This window comes from Oppia nitens, unplaced genomic scaffold (assembly GCF_028296485.1).
Source record: "Oppia nitens isolate AA-2021 unplaced genomic scaffold, nextdenovo-longstitch-racon4-pilon3 scaffold6_pilon_pilon_pilon, whole genome shotgun sequence".
Taxonomy (NCBI): Eukaryota; Metazoa; Arthropoda; class Arachnida; order Sarcoptiformes; family Oppiidae; genus Oppia; species Oppia nitens.
The window spans coordinates 5,497,519-5,520,204 of record NW_026533250.1 but is presented as its reverse complement, the minus strand read 5'-3'; the positions used below and the strand labels follow the sequence as shown (position 1 = coordinate 5,520,204).

The following is a 22,686-nucleotide window of genomic DNA, read 5'->3' as shown; positions in this document are numbered from 1 at the left end:
TGTGTATGTGTATGTGTATGTGTATGTGTATGTGTATGTGTATGTGTATGTGTATGTGTATGTGTATGTGTATGTGTATGTGTATGTGTATGTGTATGTGTATGTGTATGTGTATGTGTATGTGTATGTGTATGTGTATGTGTATGTGTATGTGTATGTGTATGTGTATGTGTATGTGTATGTGTATGTGTATGTGTATGTGTATGTGTATGTGTATGTGTATGTGTATGTGTATGTGTATGTGTATGTGTATGTGTATGTGTATGTGTATGTGTATGTGTATGTGTATGTGTATGTGTATGTGTATGTGTATGTGTATGTGTATGTGTATGTGTATGTGTATGTGTATGTGTATGTGTATGTGTATGTGTATGTGTATGTGTATGTGTATGTGTATGTGTATGTGTATGTGTATGTGTATGTGTATGTGTATGTGTATGTGTATGTGTATGTGTATGTGTATGTGTATGTGTATGTGTATGTGTATGTGTATGTGTATGTGTATGTGTATGTGTATGTGTATGTGTATGTGTATGTGTATGTGTATGTGTATGTGTATGTGTATGTGTATGTGTATGTGTATGTGTATGTGTATGTGTATGTGTATGTGTATGTGTATGTGTATGTGTATGTGTATGTGTATGTGTATGTGTATGTGTATGTGTATGTGTATGTGTATGTGTATGTGTATGTGTATGTGTATGAGTTAGTAACCATAATAATAATAATATTAATACTTTAAGTAATATATATATATTATCATTAGACACACATTTTACAACAACAACAACAAAAATTTCATTCAGTGATCCGTTAACTTAAATGACAACTACTAGCAGTAGTAGTAGTAATAGTTAAATAGTAAAATGATTATTTGACAAAAAAAATTATCACTACATTTACGCTATATTTGCACATTAATATCATATTAACCCAAAACAGTTTAAACAGAAAAAAAATTGTTAAAAACCATTTTCTACTCCCAATAATAATAATAAATACTACTATTATTTTTGCATACAATAAACAAAACAAAAAAATTATAGTTAAATAAACTTTTCACTAGAAATAAAAAGTTCACATCAAACGCATCGCTGAACAGGTATTAAATAAAAACACATTTTTAAACAAAAATATATATGATATCATATACTGTTTTATTTTTTGGTCAATGATTTATCATATATATAGGATAAAGTATTGGGTTATCATTGTTATCATAACAAACAATAATTTAAATGACATTTTTGTTGTGTTTTATGTATGTTTGTTTGTGTGTGTGTGTATGTATGTGTGTGTGTGTGTGTATGTGTATGTGTGTGTGTGTATGTGTGTGTGTGTGTGTATGTGTGTGTGTGTATGTGTGTGTGTGTGTTTGTGTGTGTGTATGTATGTGTCATCTGTAAACCAGTTAATAATAATAATTATAATAATAATAGTACAATAGATTAAATATTTCATCAACAAATTCATTGTATTATTATTATTATTTATTTATTTATTTATTTGTTTTATAAAACAAATACTGTATTTAAAATATTTTTGTTTCTCTAAATATTTTTATATAAACTCTTTTTTTATTTTTATAAAATAAAAATATATGTGTTTTTTCAAAAATAAAAATGTTTTGTTGTAGTTTTTGTACAGAATATTCCTAATCAAAATAAATAAAAAACAAATATCATATTTATATAAATAATATTCTGTATTTTATTAATATATATATAATTTAAAGTAAATAATAAAATATTTAAAAAAATACAATTTATGTAAATTAAAAAAAAATATATTTATAAGGTTTGTTTGAATATTTTAATTTAATTTTAGTTTATATGCGATAGAATTTAATATAAAAAAATATCACATTATTTATACTTAAATTTTTTGTTGATATTATTGAAACATTTGGGTGCAAAATCTGATAAAATAAACACTTTTAAAAAACACAAAAAAAAACATTATTAATATATAATATTTTGACATTTTTCACTGATAACATTTGATAACAACATTTACGTTTTAAAGACATTGAATTATTTAATAGATATATATATTGTATATCAAAGTGTATTAAAAACATGAGATCAAACCACAGAAAAAATGATTAAAAATTTTTTTTATTATTATTAATATAAATAATTCATGCGTTACTCAATTCAATCACTTGAAAGAGAGAGAGAGAGAGAGAGAGAGAGAGAGAGATAGTATATAATATGAGAAAATTAAATGACACTAATTTTGATTAATATATTTTAATGACATTTAATTATTTGAATTTTTTCGTTAACAACTTGTTGTGGTTAAGTATTTATCATTTTTTATTGTTGTTATTATTATTATGTAAAATAAAATTCAAGTATTCAGATAACAGAATAAATTTTTGTTTTAAAAACAATAACTACATTATACTCGACTAACTTGTGTGATATAATACAGTATAACTTAATTATTGTAGAGTATATACTGTATATATATATTATAATTTGTTATTATTATTATTATTATTATTATTATCTTAAACAACTTAATTGTCTACTAATTACTTAATAGAAAATTTTAAAATTATTTAATTATATTATAATTTAAATATATGTTAATTTAAAAATTATTTTTTTTCAGTTAACTCTAAATTATTTACACAATAATTATTTATGATTTTTTAAATAATTGTATAATTATTATACAATTAATACAAATAATTTTTAACATATTTTTTTATTATAATATGATTATATTTATCAACAGAAAAAACATGTCCAGCGCTTACGGATCAGCGGAAACCGGTAGTCGTGTCCAACAACAACAAGAGTTTGATGGACTGCCCGAACAGTTAGTCCTCGAGAAAACCGGTTTACAAGTAGTGTTTGACGTCTATCGGGACGAACAGGACTTTGCCGATATGTATGTGATTTGGCAGGAAATCATTGCCGAAGGCCAAACCTATCCGCAGGACACGGCCACCGAACAATCGTTTCGTCAATACTTTTTCTCACATCACTCGTTTGTATTTCGGTTGGCCACTAGTGGCCAGACTATTGGCGGTTTCTATATTAAACCCAATTTCCCGGGCCGATCAGCACATTTGGCCAACGTTGGACTGGCCATCAAAATGGACTACCGTAGTCACGGTTTGGGCAGCTATATGATGGAACGGGTAGTTAAATATGGTAAACTAATTGGCAGCTATGAGGCACTCTATACGAATCTAGTCTACTGTTCAAATCTGGCCAGTATAGCCCTGTGCAAAAAATACGGTTTCCGTGAAGTCGGTCGGCTGCCACGGGCCGGCAATCTCAATGGACACGGCTATGTCGATGCGTTGCAATTGTATAGAGATTTACAGGTTGATTGAATATAATCATTATTATTAAATAATTATTATTATAATTGACATTTTTTGACAACAAACCTATTAATTATGTGAATATATTGAATGATTACCCCCATAATAAATTGGTTTATTCCCCCACCCCACCCCCCTACCCTCCGATTTTTACAATAATTTTTTAATATAATTGGTTATATAAAATCTAATGTTAATTTTTTTTATATACTGTTTGATTTTTATTATTATTAACAATTTTTATGATATATATTATGATGATGATGATGATGATGATATATTATATATTTAAATAAATATGAATAATAATAATAATTATTATATAGTTTTTAATAGTTTAAACATTAGATTATACTGTATATTATGTACTTAAAGTTTTTACAGTATTATGGCATAGCATTAATGCAGTTATGTTTTTTTAATAAAAATATAAAAATGTAATTTTGTTATCATAATCATAATCAGCATATGTTTATTTAAGTAAACTTTTTTTATATATATATATAATTGTAATTTGAAATCTAATGTGATGTGAAAATCAAGATTTCTCACACATTTTCTTTTAAATATAATTATTATTATATTTGGATTTATAATGAGATATATTTATGTATACAGTATACTACTGTATAATGTATATAAAAAATCAATTATGTTTAACAAGTAATAAACAATTTTTTTTATACATATATATATATAAAACATACGGTTCTATCAAATACTAATAATATACAGTATATTACTGTTTGCATAAATGCATAACAACACTGAATAATGATTTTCATATGAACTGTATATACAGTATATTATCTATTGATATATAATACTTATATATTATATTACATAACTGTAAGTTTAAGACAGGGTATTATATGAGATACTTAAAAAAAATTATGCCTTTAAAAATATAAGATATATATATATATATAACTAATAGTAAAATAATATTACTGTAATTTTTTTGATTATTTTGATTACATGACAACCATAAAACCACACCATATGTTGTTAGTGTGGTTTATAGACCATAACCAATAAAAATGATCAAAAAAAAAGTTTGTCCAAAAAATTATGATTAAATTTCAAGTTAAATAAAAAAATATATTAATAATACCACAAAAAATACTGTATTTTCATCATATATACTGTAAAATATGATATTAATAATAAATAATGAAAATCTCTTTGACTCTCAGCTTTTTTTAACAAAAAAAAAAACATTTCTTATATTATATATAAACAAAATCATTGACTGATTAAAAAAAAAATTATCCCAACTTTTTTTTCGATGATTTTATTTTCTCAATTTGAAACACTTGTGTCACTTAAATCTGACAGTTAATGTCCCGGGAAATGGATATAACTATTCAATAGATAACAACAACAACAACATCAACAACAACCATAAAATACTATATATTTTTTTAGTTGAAAAAATCATAAAACAGTTATATTCACTGTCTATCTATATGTCATCTCTCTCTCTCTCTCTCTCTCTTTCTCTCAAAAAGAGGCTCTCTTTCTCACGAAAAAAATATAAAGTTTTCAATTAAATGTTTGTCTAAAAATCAGTGGAAAAAGTTTTGTTTAGTTTTTTTTGGGTAAAAATTTTTGTCTCTATCTCTATATAATACTATACAACAACCGTTTTTTTTTCATTCATTTCATATACAAATATCAAATAACATTTCCGACATATGATTTGCCAGACAGACAGACACACAAATATTATACACACTGTGTGTATATACACATTGTATTTATTAATAAATAAATAAAATAAATAATACAATATTTGTATTATTATTACTACTACTACTACTATACGGAACTTTATGGCCTCAAAAAACCCTCTAAAAACACACAGAAGCTATTAATATAATAAATTTGTATTATATTTGTATATTATTATATTATATTTGCTAATTGAACCCAAAAAAAGTTTATGCACTTCAATACTAGAGTATATACATTAATCTATAAATGCAGACAAACATATACAGTGTATAATATAATACTATGAAATCCAATAACAATTTTTTTTTTTGATACTTGTATTATCAAAATCGGGTATCAAATGTGTTATGCCTTTAAATAGCCATCAAATCGTTCGCCTTCTCTCTCTCTCTCTCTCTCTCTCTCTCTCTCTCTCTCTCTCTCTCTCTCTCTCTCTCTTTCCATGTATTTGTTTCAATGCTAACTATAGATCGTTCAAACAGATAGGCTATTATGTCTGTCCTCCAGTTAACGTGTAATTATATGTTAGTACACATAGTATCGTATCTGTAGAGTCTGTATGTATTATTGTGCCTACCAGTGCGCACTACAGTATACATATATATATATTAGAAATATACTGTATGTTACATAATAATAGTATATCCCATTCCCAAATATAAGTAACCCAATAAGGAAATATTCCCTATTAAATGGCAACTTTATATTACCAATAAACTGGTATATTATATGGAAAAATTTCAGATTCAAACTTGTTTTTAATGGGAGGGAATATTATAACCTAAGTTATACCCGAACACTATAGACCGGTGCCATTCAACAAGTTTTAGGGGTGGGTAAACCCCCATTGGCAATATGAGCACCCCAGACACCACCAGCACCACTACCATCCAACTACTGGTGCCAACGTGTGGACACTGTATGTATTTTAGCTAAGAGTTAGAGAGAGAGAGAGAGAGAGAGAGAGAGACAACATCATGTTATGACATATAAAATAATATCAGATGTAAATTATATACATATATAATATATATATATATATATAAATGTATTAATTGTATACAACAACAAAAATGTATATTACAAGTGTGTGTGTGTTTGATATCACAATAAACAATATTATTGTTATCTAATTAATTATATATATATATATATCATATACGGTATTATATAATCAAGTTTGCCATTCAAATAGTTAAGTGTGGATATCATCACCCTATTTGTTATGCGTCCAACAAAAAAATTCAACAAAAAAGTAATAATAATAATATTAATATATTTTGTTATATAATTTAATTACAAGTTTTTTTTCATTTAGCATATATACCAGTATATTATACTGTATTATATAATTATATACAATATATATATATATATATATATATATATCATATATGGTTTTATTGTATGAGATATATCATCATATTTTTTGTTTGTTTGTTTGTTTAATACAATAATAAATTTATTGTCAAACAATATATATGACATAATTTTCATATCAATATTAACCTCAATATCTCATTTCAATTATTTTTTGTCGCCTAATGTTAATAAACTTTTTATTTTTTTTTATATTAAAATTTTTATTTTATTTAGTCATTAATTTATTTATGATATTTTTCTGCTCTTCATTTGCACAAAAAAAAATTATATATAATTTTTTTGGTTACAAAAAAAAAGTTTTTCATTTTTAATTTATTTTCTCATTATATTTCATCCATTGATTCATTGATTCATTCAATACTATAATATGTCTTATCTTTATCTCTATCCATACGATCGTTATGTCTGTTATCCATGAAGTGATCCGACGCCGGAAAAGTGCTGTCGAAAGGTTGGCTGAAAGCAAATACAATTACATTAAGAAGAGTTCGTCGGCTAATACGGCTCTGACGGACACCACGACCACTAACAACAACAACAATCATAAGACATGTCTGCATAGGACACTATCTACCGGCGGTTTGAGGACACCGCTACTCATTGTAACTCATAGTAGCAGTTCGTCGACACCGTTGAAGACCATAACCAACACCAACAACAACATCCATCATCACAACCACAACCACAACAACAACAACCATAACTTCAACAACAATGACCTGATTAGCTGCGAGTCGTCGTCGACGACGGCGACGATGACGACGACATCGCCGTCACCGCCAAGTCATCATCCAGTGATAGCATCACCACCACCGCTACCACCACCCGTGACCACCATTACTGCAGGTCAACAACAACAACAGCAACCAGTGGTCATCACCCGAAAGCGTAATCCGTCGCTATCTTCTCGTTTGTCCGAAGGGTCCAACAATTTGGAGATTCAGTTGAGGCAACTGCTCGGCGATAGTATCGGCGGCGATAATAACAATTGCCAACAACAACAACAACAGTCAGCATCCATTGCCAGTGATTTAGTTGACATTTATCATCACAAGTCGCCAAATGTTGGTAAAGTGGTGGTCACTAGTGATAGTAGTAGTAGTATTAGTAGTAGTATTAATAGGGATCAACAGTTAACAGTATTGTTGTCCAACGAAAGTCATCCATTGAAGCCAAAGCCTCATCCGACGGAAAGGATTGCAACAAATTGTCCGACAATTTATAGGCAATCCATTGCCGCAGCCAATCAACGAAATGTCTTAATCAGCAGCAAAACTGGCGATAATGGTATCATCACTGCCAACAACAACAACAAGATTCCCGTTCCTATTGAAAGGAAAGGCATCATAAGGAAGACAACAACGACAACAACAGCCACTACTTTGGGACCAAATACTAGTCATAAACTTATTACCGCTAATTGTCATAACATTTTAAGTGCAAACCCAAACCCAAAGCCATTGCCACCGAAACCGTCAGCTGTAGCGGCAGCATTGGCCGCGGCGGTTGCGTCGACAACACCGATACTGACACTACCGCACCAGCGAATTGTCGGAACTCCACACCATCATCATCGGGTGACAATAGGCCTTACCGTTGGCTGTCCCGTTGCAAGCCGAGGAACAGGAGTAGGAGGAGGAGGATCGTCATCACTGTTTACCGCACGACAGCTGAGTATATCGCGTTCAAAGTCCGATGTGTCCAATCGGCTGCTCGTCCGGCGTAACAAAAGTAAGGACGAAATCGAACGGTTCTTCGAAACACTTGGTCTGGACTCGACTGTCTGGGATTCGATCCGATCGGAGGCCACAACCAATTCGCTAATATCGACGCCCAACCATTTTTTCGAGTCCTACGATTCCATCGACTCGGACGATGTTGTTGTCCAACAGACCACCACTACTACTACTCAGGCCAATAATCAACTGTTCCCGCCGTCTTCGCCGCCATCATCGTCGTCATCGGTCAAGTCTTCGGTTCATTCGGCCACTAACTGCGGCGGCGGTAACAACAAAGTAGACCATACGTCTCTGCACAGTCGTCGGCTGATGCAATCCCGATCCTGTCACGCCCTGTCCGAGGGTACGTCTATTGTCGAAAAAAATGCCAGAGTTATCAAATGGCTGTACAATTGTCGGAAAGCCATGTCGTGACACCACACATACCAAACCCCAAGTGTTTTAATTGTAATGAGTCGGGTGTTTATACAATGAGTTTATTACTATTATTATAAATATGATATATAAGTAAATGATTTATATATATATATATATATATAAATAATTTTTGGTGATATTTTCTATAGTATATAAATTATATATCAATATATTTTGTGGTTAAACTGTACAATACTGGGGGGGATGGGAGGGAGGGGGTCTCTCTCTCTCACTCTCTGGTGCTTAAACTAGTGGTACTTAACTAAACTAAACAAACGAAAGGATTAACACTGAAATGAAAGTATTTTTTTTTGTTTTATAAAAATAAATAACTATTTATTTTTAATTACTACTACTTTACTACTGATTATCGGGTAATTAAAAAAAAACTCTAGTTTTCGGTCTACATATATATATATATATTTATTGTCATGAATTTAATTTTATTACTATTATTATTATTTTTGATAAACACAACAAAAAAAACACTTGCAATCATAATACTAGTTTTGTTATAATTTTTTTTTAATAATTTAATTTAATTTTTTTCCGATTAATTTGTTGATAATTTTAATATTTTTTTGAATTAATTAATTTTACCTCACATTTTTCACTACTATTTACTATTATTATTATTATTACTTTTGCTTTTCCATATGATTTAATTACTATAAAAATATTTATATATAAAAATAATTATTATTATTACTATTTTTTTTAAATATTTAATTACATGGTTTTTTTATTTATATATATATTAAAAAAGTTAACTTTAAGCGATGCAATTTAATTTAAATTATTATTATTTTTTTATAGTTATCATGGTACAATAACAAGTTAATAGTTTTTTTTTAAATCTTTATATAAATATATAAATTATTATTATATATATGTGTGGTTTGTAATATCTAGAAAAATATCGTACAAATAATTATTATAATTATATAATTTTTTAAAAATTATTTTTTTCAAAAAAAAAAAATTAACATCATGTTTAATCAGGTGTGTTTTGTTATTATAAAAATAATTATTAATTTTTTTTAATATTATATATTTTAGATAATTTTTCTTATTATTTGTTTTTAAATAATTTAATAAACATTTATAATATATATGAGTGATATAACAAACAAACAAACAAAAAGTAACAAATAAAATGTGTGAACAAAAATTGTGTGTTTTTTATATATAGAAAAAAATATTGGCAACAAAAATATATATATAAAAAATAATATTAATTTATATAAACAAAATGTACATAAAAAATAAAATTGTTTTTTTAAAAGAAAATTTTAAAATTATTATTTATGTGTGTGTGTGTGTGTGGCATTTTGAAAATATTTTTATTTTTAATACTATATATATATATATAAATAAAAATTAATTAATTTAAAACATATAATATATATATATATAGTAATATTTATTAACATATAGTTGACAATTTTATTTTAATTTATTTTTATTTTATTTGTTTTTTTATTGGCAAAACTATGTCAAACATTTTTGCAAATATGGTTATTAATAAATTATTATTATTAAATTATAGACAAACTCGGATAATATGTTTATTATTTAACTACTTTATATAATTATATAGAAATTTATGTAAAGTAGTATATATAAAGTTATCATATATATAATTAATTATAAATTATAAAAAAAAATAATTGTTTATTATATTACTACTGTACTAATTCATATGTAATTTAATTACAGTAATATAAATACTCAAATTTAAATAATAATTATTAATTTACTGCTAACTAATCCTTGTACTAATAAAATCATGAATTTATTATTATATATTTATTTATTTTGATACATAAGTTACAAATACTCAATACAACAACAACAAGTATAGTAGAAAATAATTAATATTTATTGAAAACATATAAATAATTTATTTAAAAAAATAATTATTTATTAGATGATAAAATACTAATAATAATTATATAAATTAATAAAAGCATTGAATAAACAAACAAAACAAAAAATTTGTGAATTTGTATGAAAAAAAACTTTATTATTATTATTTATATACACCACTCATAATACTACAGTGATAGAGAGTGTAATATTTATTGWTTTTTTGGTGGGGGKGGGGTGGTGGGCCTAAATTGGCAATCGTTTAATTACTGGCACTAATAGATTATCCAATTTTCTRCCGAAACCTTCCAGACGGCCGGTATTGTTAACTGTTTGCGATTCGGGAACGGCATCTACTACTCCGCCAATAGTTCCGGTTATAGTCGATAATAGTCGAAAATCTTTATCTTTATCTGATCCAACCATTAGGACAACATTGACTGAGCCGATGATAATAATAAATGAAATTAAACTTAGTTTAATCATTTTTTGTTTAACATTTATATATATATAATTAAAACTAATTATTAAATCAAATAAAATCGATAAAATCCAAAGTGATTGTAGTTATATATATATATAATTTTTTTTGTAGGTTATATAACTCAACGTTTTTTTTCTATAAAAAATAGCCATTATTTTTTTATATACAGTATCATATAGGTATATTTGATTTAGCAACTAATTAATTAATTAAATATATATTAATTAAATTAAAATTTTATATATTAATTATTATATAAACAGCCCTCTGTTGAGTCGAAACAAATTTCAAAACAATTTTTTCTTTATATACATTTCTATATATATATATTTATAATAAATAATTTTTCAAACTATTTCAAATCAATTATATTAAATTTTTATAATTTTATTACAAAATATTTATTTATTTATATATATATAGAAATATATATATATTTATAAGACAGTATGTATGTATTATAACACTATTTGTAATTTAATTTTAATTAAAATGTTACAATATTTGTGATGTTGTTGTTGTTGAATAATCTTTTTTTTTTTTTAAAAAAAATTAAGTTAACGTAATTTAAATCATAAAATACATAGAATCTATAATTAGTAAATCATTTAATAATAATAATAATTAAATAATAATTAAGTAAGTATCGTATAATTATAATACAAAAAAATAATAATAATATAATTATTAGTTTTAATTACTGTTTTTTTTAGATGCATTCAGTACAACAACAACGAAAATTGGTTGAAAAATATAGTCTATATATAAATTAGCAAAAAAAATACTTCAATAATTTTAAATTAAATGAATATATAATAATATAAATAATAAATTAAAGCAGTAATAAATTGAAAATAGTTATCAATTTTCCACTCAATCAAAATTATATAGTAGGAGTTAAATCGTCAAATCGTAATAATAATAATAACTAAATTAATTAAAATAATAATAATTATTATTATTTTATAAAAAAACCACAGATTTTGCTAGACTTTCAATTGCTTTGGTACTAATCGTTGACATTAACAACAATAACAACAACAAAACTCAACTAAACTAAAGCTAATTATTATTTGTTAATTTTTTTTTCCAAAAACTAATTGTATAATTCATTATTAAAACCTATAGTTATATATTCAACAAACAAAACGAAATATTATTTTGAGGACTAGTGTACTAAACATTTTCTGTCCACACATTTTCAATATAATCAGAAAAAATTATTAAACGATAAAACAATTAAGTTTTCAATTACGGTACAGGTATTAGATAATTACCGGTAATTAATAGTAGTAGTAGTAATAATAATAATAGATACTTATATTAGGAATGGTAAGCACTGGTAAGTATAGGTACAGTATATATATATATATATATACAGTATAAGTAAATATAAATTTTTTTAAGACATAATTATTTGTTTTGTTGTAAATAATTATCATAGAAATAATTAAGAGATCCATTTCATCCAACTCATTGATTATTATTATTATTATTATTATAAAAGTATAGTACAATAAATTAATCAAATTGTTGTTTTTTAAATGTATAAACTATCAAACAATGATAGAGAGAGAGAGAGAGAGAGAGAGAGAGAGAGAGAGAGAGAGAGAGAGAGAGAGAGAAGAGAGAGAGGTGGAAGAAAAAAAGTGAGATTAATTTCAGTACTAATTATTAAATTACATTATATATAATAAAAAAAATTTCAATCAATCAAAAATCAAATCATTATATGATTTAGTTTTGTTTTTCTCTCAATTAATAATAAAAGTTATGATTATTTTTTTGTTTTAAAGCCACACAAAAACTCGGGGCTCTCAGAGATGTATTGTTTTCAGTAGAAGATTATTAGTGTGTATATCACGAAATGTCATCAATTAATCAAAAAATAAAAAATTAATGACATTTTTGTTTTGTTTCTGTTTTTTTTAAGAATCAGATCACTTGTTGTGAATCAGTACAGTATAAGTGGTCAGTTCACTACTGGACTACTGGTGCCGCTGCTGTTGTTGTATATGTTGTCTACGACTACTACCACTGCTGCGAATAATTTGCGGACGATGATCGGCGCCAACAGCGGTACCGATTGTCCTATAGTTTGCGGCGGCTGCAGAAGACACGTATTCGGCATCGACTGATATATCGGTGTCACCGCCAGCGCCGCCACCAGAATCAGTATACATTTCTTCGTCGTCTAAAGTATTTACTTTGAAAAACTTGTCGTCTTCGGGAGCCGAATACGGTGTCTCACTGTAGTCAAACAACTGGCCCAACACTATGTTCAGTGCTGATGTATCGTAATGATGACAACCGCTGTACCGATACAATGGTTTCTTATCGAATCGACAGCCGCTAGCCTGCGATCCGATTGGCGCAATACACTCGGGTGTTAGCGTACACCTGATCCACGGTAGCATAAGTTGCTTATGGATTCGGCCAGTATTGTACAGTAGTATGTGTGACGGTTTGACCATTCGATGAAAATAGTATTCATTTTGCACTGTCTTGAAGTAGTCAAACATTTTTGGATGAGTTAGACTAGAAGTCGGCTGTTCAATAGTCCACGATAGGACACCACCCGACTGGCGGGCCCTCGTGGCTAATGAATTGACTTTTTCTACGGCCGATGGAAGCAACAAATAGTTTGGATCCAACCAGAAAGCGGCACCAAATTCGGCCAATACTAACTGCAAGATTATCGGCCGATAGGCGTGCAGTTTATGGTCGTAGACGTGCGGCGGAAATAAGTCGTATTCAAATCGGCGTATTGTACACCAATTGTTTAGTTGACCACCACTACCACCGGCGATACTGTTATTATTGTTGCTATTTGTGTTGTGACCAGTAGTCGTTGTTGTCGTCGTCGTCGACGTTGTCGTTATCGGTGTTGACGCCGATGACGACATCGATGACGGTATTGTCATAATAATATCACTTGATTTGCTGAGATTCTGGGTTTGCGTTTCATTGCAAATACTGCTTATCTGTTTACAAAAAAAACAACAACAAAATTCATTGAAAAACCATTGGATCTATTATGAAGTGATTGACTAACTAATCAATCAATCAGTTTGATGGACAAACAGACAGACAGCCAGACATACCTTATTGAACTGTCGCTGACTGAGTCCCAGATCGTAGACAATAAGCGTATAGTTGGTGTTAAGGCCTGCGATAAACTCATTTTGAAAAGACTTCAGAAAACCGATGGCCAGATCTGATTGTTCGCCAGTAACGGCGGTAACAAATACGGGTTGAACGCTAGTAGTAGTGGTGGTGATCACTGACTGGCTTTTGTCGTCGACAATAACTTCGGTACCGTTACGGTCGCCAATTAGTCCCAATGTTCGCAAATATTGACGACACTTGCGTTCGCTTTCTTCGCCGCTGGCGTTGTTCGGTTCGGCGGCGGCACTACCGGCGCCCGGATTGTAGTTATGATTGTTGTTGAATATGAAGATATTGTTAATAGATTTGATCGACTGATCCCGTATGACGACGCCTTTCCATTGGGATAGTTGTCGATTAATCGAGTCCAATGTTGCCGACCGGTGGCGGCCGTCGGAGGCCACCAGCAAACAGTATAGTACTGTTGTAACGCCGATGGACACCACACACAACAATAGATGTTTATATCGCATCGTTGACGACGGCGGCGATTGCGGCGGCGATGGTGGCCATCGAGTGTATACTATCTGTCTCTGTAGTTGTTGTTGTTGTTGTCCACTACTATCCGAACCGACAACAACTTCGGCTATAATATATTGGCCACCGATTGCTGCTATGATATTGTTTGCGGCGATTATTATTCATTAGACGTTCAAAAAAAACATATAATAAAACATACAATCAATACATACAATGACTGCACACTTATTAATGCATTGCTTGCTATAAATGGGTTGAAAACACTAATGTTTGAAATAAAATACAGTAATGTTACGTACTATATATATATAGGCAACAATTGGCTAACTATAAAAAGTCATTGATTATCTAATAGAAATCTATATACAAGTTTAGTACTTTTTCATATAGAACTATATGGACTATTATTTTATTATTGCATACAGTTTATATACATTTTGTATTAGTGTTTTGAATGAATCGCGCAATTAATTGTACGAACCGAACATTTGGGACTATTTTATATATACATTATATACTGTATATATAAATATACCGACTAAAATACACTAGAGGTCTCATTTTAGAACTAGAGGTATATAATTTACATTTAATATTTATGGTAATTAAATATTCGTCAACTTTTTTGTGCAATAAATATGATAACAAAAACAATTACCATAAATATTAAATGTAAATTAATGCCCAGAGGACTCTTCTAAAATGTAATATAATAATAATAATGAGTGTAATACTCTGTAATATAATAATAATATGTATTAATAAAAAAAAAACATAAAATAAAATATAAAATAATAAATTAAAAAACATAGCAATAGTTTGGTTTTTCATTCATTCATTCAATACATTCATTACATTCACTCAACAATACAAACAACAAAACAGTCAATCATTTAATTAATATAAATAAGTCATTCATTGAATTAGTTTTTATTTTAAAAATATTTATTATTTTTTTCAATCAATTGTCACTACAATTGATAAAACATTTTAAACCAAACGAAACCAAACAACAAATAAAAAGCCGTTATTTTTTCGGCGGCCGTCAATTGTTGGCCACTCGCTCTCTCTMTCTCTATCTCTATATCTCTCCACGGCTATTGTGAGGACACAAAAATTTTAAACTCGGTATTTATGATATGTTGTTATTGTTGTCGGTTTTAATGGCCACTAAATAACTGTCAATTGTGTCTCACAGCTCCCGAAAGTCCAAACCAATTGCCAATTGATATCCTTCTCCACCCGCGCGCGCGGGACACCCGATATATATATATTCCTATATATATATATCTCAGTCTACGGGTGGTGGTAGTGGTGTTGGCCATATCTACCCGATTGATCGGTTCGCGAACAACAAGTCTATATCGTATCTCAGATGAAGCCGTTGTCGTCCAATCTGGTCGCTAATAGTCCGCACAGTCTACTACACCAGTGTGTCGAGTATGTGGTCAGAGAGGCGGTCGACCTGCGAGGCGTTTCACTGCCCAAAGAGATATGTGATCTACTTATACAAGTAAGTGTGTGTGTGTGTGTGTGTGGTCACTGACCACTACCGCCGCCACCCTATCTATGGTGGCCATTAGTCAGCGTTCAAAAAAATAATCTGTTTTTTCATTTTGATGGACAGGTCTATCGGGAGACGCATCTCAATACCGACAGTGTCGGCGATTCGTTTGCCAAATTTTTATCGCAATTTCGTTCAAACAATAGCCGCATAAGTGTGGCCAAGTTTGCCGATATGGCCATTACTGATGAAACATTGGAGGCATTCTTGGAGGAACACTCCAAGACTATTACCCATTTGGATATATCCAACTGTTCCGATCTGACGGCCAATGCTTTGCACTATATTAACAAAATACTAACCCGAGTAACTGATCCGCGAAAACTGATCCGTACGGTTAGGGTCATCGAAGAAGGGCCCGTCCAAGAGAGTCGCGTACTGTACACTAAACGCTATCAAAACGGTGTCATCACAACTGTCCGAGAAAATTGTCGAGTCGACGAAAATGTCGGTATTATTACCGATGACTATGACCTAACGCAGGCAATGGGCATCTTTGACGATACAGATTTTGCCGATTTCAAGGCCCGTAAACTTCGGGACCTGAACGGTATCCGGTGTATCGACTTTGATCTTAACGATTGCGATGAACCCATGAACGTTGACTATGATCTAAAATCCACTGGTCAGCATCAGCAGCAGCCACTGCCGTCGCTGACACCAAATCGTCGGTCGCCGCCATTGTTGTTGTTGAGTCGTCGTCACCATAACAAAGATTGTTACGACAACTATAGACAACTGGAAGTATTTTCCAAGAATATAGCCGACAATCGGGTAAAGACATTGGAGATCAAGACCTGGCAGAATACGCCGCTACAGTCGCTGATTATTGGCCGCTCGACACATATATTACCCGATTATATTGAGGAGGACGGTCTCGACGATGAGGTAGTAGTAGTAGTAGTAGTACTGCAACTGATGAACAAATAATAAAATTCGGGAAATCAATTGGTGACTAATAATTATTTTTTTATTATTATTGTTTTTTTAAGGAGTTCTCCACACAGAGTCACCTAATTAATCCATTACTACCTATTCGTAAACTAGTGATACACGAGTGGACATTCGTTGATTCGTCCACTCCTTATCTAAAGTATTTAATTAATTCACAGATGAAACAAACCCTACAGCACTTGGATCTGAGGTAATGCTCAACTAAACTAAACTAATTTGATTGGTGGTATGATTTGGTTGTAATTTTTTGTTTGTTTGATTAATTAATAAAACAATTTAGCAATGGCTGTGCCATTGATGACGGAGCGCCACTCGCCGAACTTAAGTCGTTAAAAACGTTGATACTATATAACTGCCCTAAACTACATCACGCCATCAACAATATCATTAAAATTAAGACATTGAGGTATTATTGTGTGGTATTGTTTTGTTTTTGGTGTTGTTTTTGTGTTAATTTATTTTTTTTTTAATTATTTTTTCAAAATTTTTATATAGATTTTTAGATATTTCGTCGACAAATGATCGCTACGGTCACGGATATAAAGATCCGAACAAACAGTTAGCACTAATTGTACAGTCGCTGCCAGAGTTGACCAGATTTGACATTTCGGGTACCAATTTGGCCGGTCCTCGTGAGTAACAATTTTTTAAAAATAAATATTTTTTTATGAATTCTGAGAATTTCTATTTTTTGTCATTTACCGTAAACTATTGGGTATTATCAACAACTACTACAACAACAAATAGGTTACGATTATATACCCGGATTAATATCCCGACACAACAATCCATTCGAGTACTTAGGACTGTATAATACGGCCAATGAGGCGGCCTATCGGCGAACAATACCAGCGATTTCGGTAATGGTTTTTATTTATAACCGATTAACAATAAAAATAGATAACAGTATATATATTTGTGTGGTATTTGTTTGGTTAGGTATCGGGTGACGCCACCGAAGAGCAGATACTTACCGGATGTGAGGTCTATATCGATAGAGTCGAGTTCTTGAGGCGAACGCTCAATGATCTGTTCCATTGTTTTCGATTAGAGGTTTTTCTCCATTTTTTTTTGATGATATTTTATGGTAAACTTTTATTTACTGATAATAATTATTTTGTAGACAAACTTTCATAACATTAATCGTGCCCTCGATATCGTATTGGAGTCAATGGCCAGACATTTGCACGAAAAACAGATACAGATTGCGGCCTCGGCTTCACTATTCTATATTGTTAAGTCAGATGAGGCCAAACATAACTTCAATATTAAAGTCAAACAATTGATTATAACGAGACTATTGGACGCCATGCAAGAGCACCGATACGACATAACTGTACGAAACCTATTGATTTGATAGTAATTTCTTATTGTTGTTTGCAATAATTATTTAATTATCTATTTTTTTATTTAAAATTTTTTTTAATACAATTGAATATATAGATGCTGAGGAACGGTAGCTTAACTTTGATACATTTTAAAATACCTGGCGATGTTGTAAGTATCTTAACAATAGGTTACTTATATACAGTTTATATATATATATATAGAAATTTATTAATAATTATAATTATTATTGTTTTTTTTGTTGTCTTAATTATGTCTAATTATTGAAGATTTTTGAATACTCAAGACTAGTGGAAATACTATTACGAATTGTTACCAATGATGACGACGACTTTATCCAAAGATTAGGTTTGTTTTATTATTGTTGTCGTTGTTGTAATTATATATATATTTAACTGACTGTTTTTTGTTGCTATATATATAGGCATATACCTATTGAACACACTGGCCTGTCAAGTGGACGGTGACCAGAAAACCATAGTCGGCGATTTGGGTGCAATCGATAAAATGCTTGCACTAATCGATGCACGACTACATCGAAATATATGCGATGAAGTAATGGAAACAGCGTGGAGTACTATGTGGAATGTAACCGGTATGTCTTTCATCCACCCTTACCCCACCYACTCACCCCCTACCTACCTATCTACCAGTTCTCCACTCTTAAAAATAAAAATACCACTTTTTTCACAAATAGATGAAACACCAGTTAATTGCCAACGTTTTCTCGACAATAATGGCATGGATTACTTTGTTTCGTGTATGCATTCATTTCCCAATAGCGCCGGTATGTTATTATTATTATTATGAGTTTGTTGTTGTTGTTTGGATCTAATAGTGTGATTCATTATCTCCCTCTCCTACCATAGAATTGTTGCGCAATATGATGGGTCTCTTAGGAAATGTAGCCGAATGTTCGCATCTCAGACATCGACTAATGAAATCCGATTATATCATGAGGTTTGTTGAACTATTGGACAGCGAAAGCGATGGCATAGAAGTCAGCTATAATGCCGCCGGAATACTGTCTCATATCGGTTAGTTTCGGGGGGTGTCTGTCCCCGTAAAAAATAAATGGTCTCTCAATATGTATAATATTATTTTTTATTTTTTATAGCATCCGACGGTTCACATTATTGGCAACAATATCTGCCCTATGATTGTAAACGAGAGTATATGTTAAATCGTTTGAGTGCAGCCATCAGACGCTGGAAGATCAACTCCAAGAGAAATATCAACTACAGGTGCTGTACAATTGTTTAGTGTTATTATATATATATATATATGTAGATATTGTATTAAATTTTTTTATGATATGTATGTATAGATCATTTGAGCCAATTTTGCGTCTATTGAGAAGCAATATACCATCTGAAGCCCAATATTGGGCGGTCTGGGCGTTGGCCAACTTGACCCGTGTTTACAGTAAACAAAAAAGACAATTTCAAATTTTTTTGTCGATTATTTGTTTCAATTGTTTTTATTTATAAATATCTTTTTTTAGGCTCCAAATACTGTCCACTGCTTAAAGAGGATAACGGAATAGAAGTATTGGAACAGTTGGCCCAAAACGAGTCGTCATCTATTCCTCAGCATATAAGACATTTATCGTCTCTGACACTCTACCAGTATTGCAAATATACCGATTCGGGTGAACTAACCGAACTCGAAACAAGCGAAGACATTGATATACCGATGGATTTTCTAGTAAACTATTCGCATAATAAACACAATCAGTTGACAACAACAACAACACCATCAGCAACAACAACATCAACGACGACGACGACAACACCTATTGGTAATGCCATTCAACCCTAACTACAGTATAACCCAAACCAAACAAAACAAAACCAAAAAACAACTGATTATTGATGTTATTATCTAATGAAGATTACACAAACACACACAACTGTCCCCAATATTGGGAATACATATATAATATATATAAAACAAACAAAAAAATTCCTCAATTATTTTAATGAAATTTTTTTTAACAAAAAATTATTGTTTTTAACTATTGTATAAAAAAATGATTATTTTATGTCGCTTTTAAAAAAAAAACAAATACCAAAAGCAATCACAAACACTATTGTTTTTATTTATTTATATAAAATGTTTTTATTAATATTATTATTAAAAATCACCTGTAATTATTAATTGTACAGTAATAATTAATTTATATAAATCAAATGTGTATCTAGATTTTAGTGTACATACAGTATACCACACTATTTACTGAACACACACTTACACACACACACACACACAACACACAAACAAACAATTTAGTTAATAATAATAATAATAATGATTATTATAATTATAATATTGTAATTTGTTGTTAAATGTAAATATTTTTTTTTAAAAAAAAGAAAACAAAAAATTTTATGAAATATTTATCGTTGGTTGACTCAAAATAAAAATAGATTTATTCAATCATTATTTTAAAAAAAGTAAATTTTAAATCAAAATTTTTTAAATACTGTATACCCATCACAATGATATTGATATTAGTTTTTTAAAATCAGTTATAAACATGTTATGCCCAGAAAATTATAATATTACTAATTAAAAAAAATTAACTTAATTTTTTTTAGTTTGAATTTACAAAATTGTTTGTAATCTATTTGTATAAACAATAATTATTGGGTAATATTTTAGCAAAAAAAAAATAAATACAGTAGAAAATTATAGTTACATATCTATATGAAAAAAAACATTCACCAAATAATACCAGTTTTTTTTCATTAAAAATTATTTGCACACAACTTTCCACTGATTTTTTAATTTTGTTGGTTAGATAATGGGTAAACAATAAAAGCAATTTATAACTTATTTATTATACAATATATAACATATCATATATATATATATATATATATATCTAAAAATCACAAGTTTCAACAAAATTATACCAGAGTTTTTTTCAAAACCAATTAACCTTGGTGTTGTTTTAATAGCACTTATATGTTATTTTTTATGTGTATTTAAAAGATAACTGAGCGCTTATATAGAGAATAGTTGAAATATTGAATAGTTTTTTGTTGATATATATCACACACCAGTCATTATTTGTCACCAAAAGTTTTTTATTATTATTATTATTATTATTTTATAGTCAGTCAACTCGTGATTAGTCGCACGTAGACATCCGTTAAATAATTAAAAAAAAAGTTTGTTTCGGGTGCTATTTCTAGATATAATTTATTGTTTTAGTTGGGTAACAATATTTTTTTGTGTGCCGGATAAATTCAATTGGTTGGTATGTATTTTTTCTTTTAAAAAATTTAATTTAATCTAGCTAAATTACATACTATAGTTGTTAGTAACAATATTCAATTATTTAATTGAAACAACTTATAATTGATTAATTCAATTAATTATTATATACAAGATTGAAAAAAAAAATTATTGCTTTAATATATAATTTAAAATATTATTAATTTGATTTAATGTAATTATATATTGATTATTACTAATCCCATTATTAACTATAGTTATCTATTTGTATAGATTTATTAAATATATATTTAAAGCAATTAGATTATAGTAACTTATAAAAAAACAAAATTATATTTAGTGATGTGATAGTGATATTTAGATGATTTTCAATTATCTAACTAACTAATAATATTTAAAAATCTATTATATATATTAATATAAATTAATTAAATTGAATTTTTATTTTATTTAATACACAATAATATTAATGTCACTCAACTTGTATATTGTTTTAACAATAATTGTAGTTATTATCGTATATAACCTATAGTTACAATCTCCTAACTATTTAGTTACCACTTGATAATTGTTAGATTATTATTTAATATGATAATACCCATATAAAATTGTATAACACTGTACAATACAATACAATATAAATTATATAATTATAAGTATATTCAATAATAATAATAATTATTATTATTATTATAACATATAATAATAATATATATAAATATCAAAAAAATTTAGAGAATATTCTAATAAAAATTGTTAACATCTGTTATTAATGCAAACATTATATACAATAAAACAATTTTATTATTAAAATTATAATTAAAATTATATATATATATAATATTTATAATATAAAAAAACAATAATTTAGCCAATTTTATAATATTATTTTATATAAAATAAAAAAAAATAGAAAATTTAATTTCAATTAGACTATGCAACTAATAATTGAGAAAAT

General features: G+C 28.8%; 4 protein-coding genes across 5 annotated transcripts; 3 read left to right on the top strand and 1 right to left on the bottom strand.

The window, feature by feature from the left end:
- The first annotated feature begins 2,181 nt into the window (after nt 1-2,181).
- On the top strand, nt 2,182-3,479 carry LOC128962308 (uncharacterized). Its single transcript, XM_054308683.1, has 2 exons — nt 2,182-2,299; nt 2,746-3,479. Exon 2 carries the CDS (start codon nt 2,753-2,755, stop codon nt 3,350-3,352), a length of 600 nt encoding a protein of 199 aa, XP_054164658.1. The 5' UTR covers nt 2,182-2,299; nt 2,746-2,752; the 3' UTR covers nt 3,353-3,479.
- A 2,767-nt stretch (nt 3,480-6,246) lies between these two features.
- On the top strand, nt 6,247-8,704 carry LOC128962306 (probable serine/threonine-protein kinase dyrk2). Its single transcript, XM_054308681.1, has 2 exons — nt 6,247-6,335; nt 6,884-8,704. Coding segments are annotated over exons 1-2 (1,734 nt in total). The 5' UTR covers nt 6,247-6,334; the 3' UTR covers nt 8,617-8,704.
- A 4,055-nt stretch (nt 8,705-12,759) lies between these two features.
- LOC128962307 (uncharacterized) lies at nt 12,760-14,861 on the bottom strand. Its single transcript, XM_054308682.1, has 2 exons — nt 14,077-14,861; nt 12,760-13,956 (listed from the first exon to the last, which is right to left on the bottom strand). Exons 1-2 carry the CDS (start codon nt 14,611-14,613, stop codon nt 12,961-12,963), a joined length of 1,533 nt encoding a protein of 510 aa, XP_054164657.1. The 5' UTR covers nt 14,614-14,861; the 3' UTR covers nt 12,760-12,960.
- Nucleotides 14,862-15,442: 581 nt separating this feature from the next.
- On the top strand, nt 15,443-20,434 carry LOC128962305 (protein zer-1 homolog). 2 transcript variants are annotated; one of them, XM_054308679.1, is made up of 17 exons: nt 15,443-15,748; nt 15,819-16,133; nt 16,248-17,072; nt 17,177-17,328; nt 17,419-17,544; nt 17,634-17,770; nt 17,886-17,998; nt 18,078-18,191; nt 18,262-18,474; nt 18,582-18,635; nt 18,755-18,833; nt 18,910-19,080; nt 19,183-19,272; nt 19,355-19,522; nt 19,603-19,729; nt 19,813-19,910; nt 19,990-20,434. In XM_054308679.1, exons 2-17 carry the CDS (start codon nt 15,996-15,998, stop codon nt 20,304-20,306), a joined length of 2,922 nt encoding a protein of 973 aa, XP_054164654.1. In that variant the 5' UTR covers nt 15,443-15,748; nt 15,819-15,995; the 3' UTR covers nt 20,307-20,434. The 2 variants fall into 2 exon arrangements, with proteins under 2 accessions (XP_054164654.1, XP_054164655.1); XM_054308680.1 differs by lacking the exon at nt 15,443-15,748 and having other exon boundaries at nt 15,758-16,133.
- Nucleotides 20,435-22,686: the final 2,252 nt, after the last annotated feature.

Excerpts from the sequence above, each read along its gene's own strand:
- LOC128962308 (XM_054308683.1), top strand. The coding sequence starts at position 2,753 with ATGTCCAGCGCTTACGGATCAGCGGAAACCGGTAGTCGTGTCCAACAA.
- LOC128962305 (XM_054308679.1), top strand. The coding sequence starts at position 15,996 with ATGAAGCCGTTGTCGTCCAATCTGGTCGCTAATAGTCCGCACAGTCTA. Across the intron at positions 18,475-18,581 it reads AGCACCGATACGACATAACT|ATGCTGAGGAACGGTAGCTT; the intron begins GTACGAAACCTA and ends TTGAATATATAG. Across the intron at positions 19,911-19,989 it reads CAACTTGACCCGTGTTTACA|GCTCCAAATACTGTCCACTG; the intron begins GTAAACAAAAAA and ends ATCTTTTTTTAG.
- LOC128962307 (XM_054308682.1), bottom strand. The coding sequence starts at position 14,613 with ATGCGATATAAACATCTATTGTTGTGTGTGGTGTCCATCGGCGTTACA. Across the intron at positions 13,957-14,076 it reads GTCAGCGACAGTTCAATAAG|ATAAGCAGTATTTGCAATGA; the intron begins GTATGTCTGGCT and ends TTTTGTAAACAG.